Source organism: Volvox carteri (genome assembly GCF_000143455.1).
Source record: "Volvox carteri f. nagariensis unplaced genomic scaffold VOLCAscaffold_106, whole genome shotgun sequence".
Classification (NCBI taxonomy): Eukaryota; Viridiplantae; Chlorophyta; class Chlorophyceae; order Chlamydomonadales; family Volvocaceae; genus Volvox; species Volvox carteri.
The window spans coordinates 216,378-224,744 of NW_003307649.1; the positions used below are offsets into that span (position 1 = coordinate 216,378).

Genomic DNA, 8,367 nt, shown 5'->3' on the forward strand with positions numbered 1-8,367 from the left:
TCAGAGTCCCGCGGGGCCCGCGGGCGCCGACGGCCCAATGCTGACGCCGCCGCCAAGCGTCGCCGTCGCGCCGCCGACGGTGACGCTGGCGGCCGCCACCGCCGCCGGCGGTGGTGGTGGTACGGCGGCGCCAGTGTGGAACGGGCAGCCTCCGCCTGCGACGGCGGCGGGAGAGGAGGACGCCGGCGACGCCATCGCGGCGACGGTAGAAGTGCCGTACGCGAAGGCGTACGCGGGCGTCTCCTGGCGCCGTACCGCCGCCGCTAGCCCCGACATGTCGCGCTTCTTAACGTGCATGTACAGCCCGCCGGTCGTGTGGATGGTCGCACCTGCACGCGTCCGACACGGTTTTACGGGTTTTACGGGTTTTAATTACCGGTTTTACGGGTTTTAGTTTTTCACAACCCAGGAGTTAAGATAATAACATTTAGCTCTTCCCCCTCCCACCTCCCCGTCCATCTTTTCATTTTCTTGCTCCCCCTCCCCCTCCGCACATCCCCTCAAATCTCCAAGGGTAATCAAAACACACACAGACACAAAGACACGCAACAAGTACGGAAACCGATAATGACCCCAAACCCCCCCCTCGCTCCCCCGCAAGACCCACCCGTGGTCATGCCGACCGGAGGCTTGGACGTGTCCAGTACGAAGTCGTACCGTCGTACCAACATGGCCAGCGCCACGAGCGCCTCGAAAAGCGCAAACTGGTCTCCAATGCACTTCCGGCGCCCGCCCCCAAAGGGCAGGTAGCCGAAGTTCTCCGTCACCTCGTTCGGAATAGGACCATCCAGAGGCCCGAACCTGCGTGCGCGCGTATGTATGTAAGTATGTAAGTATGTAAGTATGTATGTATGTATGCATGTTGTTACAGGGTGGTTAAGCTTCACCAGCGGCCCCCTTTCCCGAGGCAGTTCCCTGCTCTCCCCTGCTAGAGGGGCACCCTAATCCGTTCACCCCATCCGACTTCAGAATGTATTCGTTGGGTTCAGCAACTCACCACCAGCATCCAACCAAATCTAGCGGATCAACGGCGCCTCAACTTAGTTCCTGGTCAGCTCGTAAGTTGATATTATCACGTCCTACACCGTCCATGTGATGGGGGGCCACCTCCCATTTCAACACCTCTCACATACCCAGCAGCGGCAGGCGGATTTGAACTCAGACACTCCGGGAGCAGAAGTCAGGCCTTAACCTCTGCCAGCCGCCTGCCTATGTATGTATCCTTTTAATTCGCGCGCGCGTGTGTGTGTGTTCCCTCCTCCCCCCCCCTTCACCCCCCATCTCACCTCTCCGGTTTGAATTTGTCCGGCTCGTCCCATAGCTCGGGGGAGCGGTGCAGGTTCCAAACGGAAATGAAGAGATCAGATCCAGCAGGTACGACATACTGATCGAACTTGTCTTCCTGCCGTACAAAGTGTAGGGAAAGTGCAGGAAAGAAGGTGGAGGGGGCGAGGATTAGGGGATTACATCAGAACAAAAACACACTATAGACTGCAGAGGGCGAAAATCACCAACACCGCAGGATGAGGTCGGCGGGGCGCGCCCGGGGGGGGGGGCCCGGGAGGAGGGAGAGGAGAGGAGGCCGAAGGAAAGCCGGAAAAAAGGCAAAACACTTGCACAAAAAAAGGCAAATGTAAAATTAACTTTTATGACAATTTGCACGTGAAGAAAAGTATCGTGATAAAAAATCCAAGTAAAATTCAGGTAGGTTAACTTCGCCCGATTGGCAGCCGTAACCAGCAACTGTAGCCTGACATCAACACGGAAAGCCCCCATTCCTAAAACCTCCCATTCCAACCCACCTCCCCCTTAAAAAGGCCCTCGTAAACGTCAAGAGACAGAAGACCAGAGAGAGCTCACCTCCCCGCCTGCCTTTCCCCACCTCCCAAACCGCACGTTAACCCGCAATACACCCATACATACAAACACATACACGCAATCACAGTCACGATCACACACAAATACACAATCACATATATTCATGTAACATATACAGATATACAGATATACAAACACACACATATACATGCACACATGCGCACCAACCCAATCCAACACAGAAACTCGCCCACGAATTCCTTACCTCTACTATTTCCCTATTTCCCCCTTCCCCCCTCCCTAACACTCCTCCCCCCAAACCTGCCGTACCTGCAATGCCCGCCTTATCAGCACGGGGGGCTGCGGGTACAGCCTCATGGCCTCGTTGATCACCCGCGTGGTGAAGCGGAGGGACTTGAAATCCTCCACGTTGGGGGCCCGGTCGCCAAGAACCTCATCCACCTGCGAACGATTGTTGAATTGTTGTGATGTACGTAAATGTTATCGATACAAAAATATTATTTTATATAATTCATGTTGATTATGATTCACCAACAAATATTTAACGGAAAATTGAGACAGCTTATTTTTTCTTTAGGAGAAGGGAAAAAACACAACTTTCCCTCTGTCCACCAAAATTCCCCAAATCCCCAAATTCCTCAAATTCCCCAAAAATTCTCCAAAACAAACTCCCCCCCACAGATCAACCCTCCGATCACATCCCTCCCCCCAGTTCCCCACGGGGTGTGGCGGCGGGAACACTCACCTCCCGCCGGATCGCCTCCGTCGCCTCCGGGTGACTCGCCAGCGTGTACAGCGTCCACGTCAGTACGGCAGCCGTGGTTTCGTGCCCGGCAATCAGCATCGTCATCAGATCGTCCCGCAACTGTTTGGACGAGATCTCGTCCCCGGAGGCGAGCAGGAAGTGGAGGATGGAGGGGTCCTGGTCCGACAGGAATTCCTCGTTAAATTCCATGTCCTCCTCCTCCACCTGAAAAGGAATAATTTTAAAAAGGGAAGGAAAGGACGTTTCGTAGGTAAGAGGGTGGGAAGGTTGTGTGTGTGTGTGTGTGTGTGTGTGCGCGTGTCTATGTGTGTGTGTACGCGTGTGTTTTTCGAGGGTAGCGACACCACGACATTTCGGGCGCTGGAGCTCTCCCCCCACTCCCTTCTCACCAGCTTCTTGCACTTGTCGATGAGGCCGTCCAACGTGTCGTTCACAATCCGTAACGCCTCCTGGCACCTCCGTTGCCGTGGTACGACAATAGTGGCGCCCGGAAGGTTCCAGTAGGCCAGGGGGGCAGTGGAGCGGTGCTCGGCCTCCCGTAGTACAGTGTAGACGGCCTGCCGTACACAAGTACGACACGCGTGTAACATGAATACACATTCACGTGGAGAGGGTTGAAAGCAAGTGGGGAAAGAAGAACATGGAAAAGAAATTACATTTTGATATTTCAAATCCCCGAATCTGAGATCCGATTGATTTCATGTCCCGACATCAACCGCCAACAATTCTCGGTCTCCAACCATATAACCAACCAACGACCAACCAACTTACCTGAATAACCGGATCATCGTGAGTCAACGAGTCGAAGTCGTAGTTGAAAACCGCCTTTCCAATGATGTCCAGAGCCAGGCGGGAGAAGTAGTTCTCCATGTCGATGGATTGACCGCTGGCAACCGCACAATCCAGCGTTGCCGTACCGTGTACCGTACAGTCTCCGAACATACCGACCATGGACGCCACGTACCTGTGTGTATGGAGGAGGGAGGGTAGGGTAGGGGTGGTGGGGGTGAAGGATTGGGGTGGAGAAATACGGGGATTGGGGTAACATACGCAAGGAGGTACTTCCGTGTGGAACCTGCACCGCTCCCCCGAGCTATGGGACGAGCCGGACATATTCAAGCCGGAGAGGTGAGATGGGGGGTGAAGGGGGGGGAGGAGGGAACACGGTGAAGGGGGGGGGAGGGGGGGAACCTCAGACACACACAGACACACACACGAATAAAAAGGATACATACATACATGTGTGAAATAGCAAAAAGTCCTCAGCCAAGGGTTTCATACACACACATAGCCCCACAGGAGACAACCCTAAGCAGTAGTACTAGTAGAAGTAGAAGTAATAGCCTTCGAGTCCATTGCGAGGATGATGATAATGATGGTAATTTAATTGCCTTGGCCGCATCGAGCTGGAAGCTCTCAGACTTCTTCTGAATAAATGTATGTATGTATGAAAGCAAACGACATTTGTCTAGTCTAGTCGTTGTCGCCTATCTAGGTGTCAACGGAAACGACAAACACACATTCCCCACTCCGCCCCCACCCGACATGTATGCAAAACAGACAGACAGGTACACAGACATACATGTAGCCAAACTGACTGACAGACTAACAGACAGACTTACTTTCTGTGCAGTGCAGGCACCACCGCCCTTCGACGCGCCTTCCACACCTCCCCGTCCGCCGGAATAAGGCCCTGACGAGTGGCGACAGTTAGGCGACAGTTAGGCGACGGTTAGACGACGGCGACTCGGCATTGTCAGTTAGGAAAACGTCTGACAGATCAGCAGGTAACGGAACCGCATGCGAGAAGGTGCTCCGGATTATACAGAGTTTTACCCCCCTCGTGTGATGTCGCTTGGAAGGGGAGGATTGGAAGGGAGAGATGGGGTGCCAGACTAGGTCGGGGGTCACACGGAGGGGGGGGGCGGCCACGGGGGGGGGGAAACACGGGGGGAGGGGCCAAAGTGGTGTCCGGGGAAGGCTAGGAAGCGAAACGACGACCGGGGGGTGAGGGAAGGGGGTGGCAGAGAAAGGTTGTGAAAAAGAGAAACACACATACACACACACGCGCGCGTGCGGGCGCGAGAGAGATAGGGGGTGCGAAAAAGGGGAGAGAGAGACAGAGAAACAGAGACGTACGGAAACAGGCTGACAGGAAGGCACAGCACAACATACAGGCAAGGACGCAGCGAAGTCGTACACCCCAGAATAACATGCACGCGGAATCAAAATTGCCGTACTTCTGTGTCGTACCAATAAACGTGTCGTATCAATGGCGTTACGTACCGTGCCCATCACAAAATCAAGGATCTCGGACAGCAGGCCCTTGCTGTACTTATCCGCATTGGTTAGCAAAATCTGCTTAGCGTAAGCCGGATCGGATATGATCACGAAGGATTTCGGTCCGAAGCTCAAGCGGAAGATCTTGCCGTACACCAGGAACAGCTTGTACAGCGGTACGAACACGGGCTGACCAACAATCTCCCGGATGTCGCCACGCGCCTGCAAGTGATATATTTACCAAATAATGAAAATGAAAAAAAAATCCGTCTCATTAACCTTTTGTACAGCAGTCATCATTTTTTTGTTGCGTTTCGATGTGGCCGTCAAACACCATTACTACCCACTCCCCTTGGGCGCTGCTGGGCTGGCTGGCTGGCTGGCTGGCTGGTGTGTTGCCTAATTTGGCTCGGAACCTTGCACGTGATGGAATGCACCACTACGGTACTGGTGCATAATGACAAAGCACACATAGGCAAAATCACCAGCAGCAGCACCCCACCAATTTTACCCGGAGGTGTAATCAGAGCGCCCGGTAAGCAGACCTTGCACACTCGCCGCCCCACGTGCCCCGCTTCCCACAATCCCAATCCACTGACACCAGACCCGAACGGGTCAGGTCAGGAGCTCACATTCGGTTAAACCCGGCTAAAGGATTCGCATGAATTTGGATCATGCCATTTCCGCATATTACATTAAAATAACTTATATCAAAATATCATCGGGGTTTTAGCTCAGTGGTAGAGCGCGCGCTTTGCATGCGTGAGGTCACCGGTTCGAACCCGGTAAGCTCCAATACTATTTTTAGTTTTTTAAATCTACCGCTGAGTTTGTTAAACACCTAAATTACTGAAGGTGTGTGTTAATTTCCGCCAAAGACAAATTGAACCTTAACCCCCAGTGAAGGCCGTTGGGCAACCTACTTCTGGCATTCGCTTTGCTGCTTCGGAGCGCCAGCGACGGCCTAAATCCGCCAGGAAGCGTGCCACAGGGCGACCTGCAAGGACGGGGATTAAGGAGGAGCATGTGTGGTGCTGGTCGTGGTCTTGGTCGCGGCTTATGTGTCATACCACCTCACAAGAGGAGGAATAATATGGACACAAGGGTTTAGAAACGGGACCTGCTCGGGGTGTCGAATCATTAATACGAGCAGTGAGAAAGTAGCTTTAGGCAAGTGACAGGGAGGCTCTGAGCGGCTTTCAACTTGCTGACTTGCTGTGGTCCACGCTGCGAGAGGGTCGCGAAGGACGGACCACGGACAATCAAGAAAACTCGTAGTGTTAATGTCACACCACTTGACAGCTTATTGCTGTTGAATATATACGCCACTGAACACCGGCAAGCCTAGGGCTTGATGATGGATGAGCGTACCGGACGCGCCGCTTACGTTAGAAGTAGACAAGCTATAACCCATTTAACATACAAGACCATCAAAACTACAGGGGCTTCAATATGAAAGCGGCGATCCGTGGGTGCGGCCAGCACCCCGGCCCAACTTGAATCCGGCCTAACGGTGACCACAATGGCCTCACCGACAATGGGCTCCTTTGCCAGGGCCTGGCGCAGAGGTCGTGTCAGCTTCTCCTTCGTTGAACCAGCATCCGTGAATTCGCCCGACTCGATACGAGCGTCGAGGTTTTCACCTCTCGCGCGCAGCGGAATCAGCCCGAACAGCTTGCCGGAATCAGGCTGATTTCCTTCCGTAGGCTCCGCATGGACAATTGGCCGAGAGCGCGAAATCCCAGCGCTCCTTAGAACGGGGCAGCGAGGCAGGCGCTGCGGTTGCTGCTGTGGGCGTCCGCCGAGCGTACGCGACTGGTGCTGCTGCATTCTAGCGAGCTGCAACACAGTGCCACGGAAATAGACAAGATAATTGAGGTTTTATGAAACTCCCAAACGGCTGCCAAAGCTGTGTTCGCGATGACCGTTGGTACCTAGTGGTGCGAGGACCACAGGGGTTGCAAGAGGACGTTACGTACCCTGACCCCTAAAGTTTATATAATATTCCTTGAACCTAAAGTCTCCGGGATCGGTCACAGCAATTGACCAGCTTCAATGCTGCGAAATGCACGACACTTGCATGCGGCTGTTTGCCAAAAGGTCGAACGGACGCTGTTCCCCCTAAGAATTATTTTTTGATGAATTATTTTGTTGAACAACAGGTTCTCACTGCAGAGATCTTGGTTCCGGCGGCTGACCACAACATTTAAGCAGCGTTTTGGCACCTTATGCTAACTTAGCTCGATTACCATTTTTGTAATCATGGCTGGCCTGCGAAAGAAGGTATCTAAATTGACAAGCGCTGCCCTGGCGCTCCTTCCTGCTGGGCAAGCTGGGCTGGCCGTGAAGGTGGCACTTAGCTTGGCGCTAGTAGCCTGGTGGACGAGTGGGCCAGGAGCAGAAGAGGAAAGGTGGGATCCAATCTACCTTCATTGTTTCCAGCCGAACATAGTACCAACCGTGTTGACGCCATACGTCAACGTCTGTGATGCTTCATGGGTCCTTGCAGGAAAAAAATAGATTACTTATGATTTACAGTGGCTGTCTGCTGCTGGGTTTGCTGTCCCGGAGCAGTGATGCACTTACATTTCCTGACACTGCGCTGGTCTCTACCCTTTACGGCATAGTTGCTTTCACGCTTTGCATCTTTCCTGGACGGAATTCCTGTCCTGTTCTTGTAAGCGCGCTGCGTTGCCAGTGTCTTTGTGAACTTCGCCTGTGAACCTTGGGTCGATGCTGCGTCCTTCATGGGAAAGGAAACATCTCAGCATCTGGCCGAACCCTACTGTTTTCTGAAAGCATGCCACGAGAAACCAAATTATCTTTGGCCTGAAAAACTCGCACTGACTATCGGGTATACAACACCCTCTTGGTTGATAATCCCTGCGTCCCTTGCCCCTTTTCCATTTTTGACTCTTAAGACAAAAGACACATCATGGATTCGGAATCCTGGAGCGGTACTTAGGAATTTGGATTTGGATTTATAAATCCAGGAGTATCCCTCAGTTCGCACACGCCGCGTCCCTCGTTCTCCCGTGCTGCTGTGCTCTGTTTCTTCGCCTTCTCGGAAGACCGCCTCAAGTGTCGTATCCTTTTGAAAGTGGGGGGAGAGGAGGGGGCGACAGAACTATCTACAAGACAAGGGCGGGAGGGCGGAAAGGGGGGGGGGAAATCAAGTTTGTCATGTCATCGAAAACAAACTGCCGGTGTGATTGGACCGGAGGACCGAATATCAAAGGCTTATGTTTGAAAGAAAACAGTTGCCTCGTAGCCTTGTTAGGCAATGTCCCGTTCACCATCATCGGTGTCCCTCGGGTGTTGTTTCAAACACTTCACGCTGACATGACGGATTTCGGAGCCGACATTCCAAACAGCCCATATCCTTTTTTGGTACGCGCGCGACCCTTTCCCAGAATTCCATCTGACCAATATGTACAGATTCGTTCCTGCTTTTTTTCCCTCCCTCTCCCTCCCTCCCTCCC

At 53.1% G+C, this 8,367-nt stretch overlaps 1 protein-coding gene across 1 annotated transcript; it reads right to left on the reverse strand.

Moving 5' to 3' along the window:
* Positions 1-6,715, reverse strand: VOLCADRAFT_100143 (uncharacterized protein; the record flags this gene model as incomplete). The annotated part of the gene is made up of 11 exons (XM_002958780.1): positions 1-329; positions 608-801; positions 1,287-1,402; positions 2,149-2,280; positions 2,585-2,809; positions 2,995-3,162; positions 3,377-3,569; positions 4,228-4,298; positions 4,892-5,107; positions 5,809-5,882; positions 6,418-6,715. The coding sequence occupies 11 exons, from the start codon at positions 6,713-6,715 to the stop codon at positions 1-3; spliced, it is 2,016 nt and encodes a 671-aa protein (XP_002958826.1).
* Between the last annotated feature and the right edge of the window lie 1,652 nt (positions 6,716-8,367).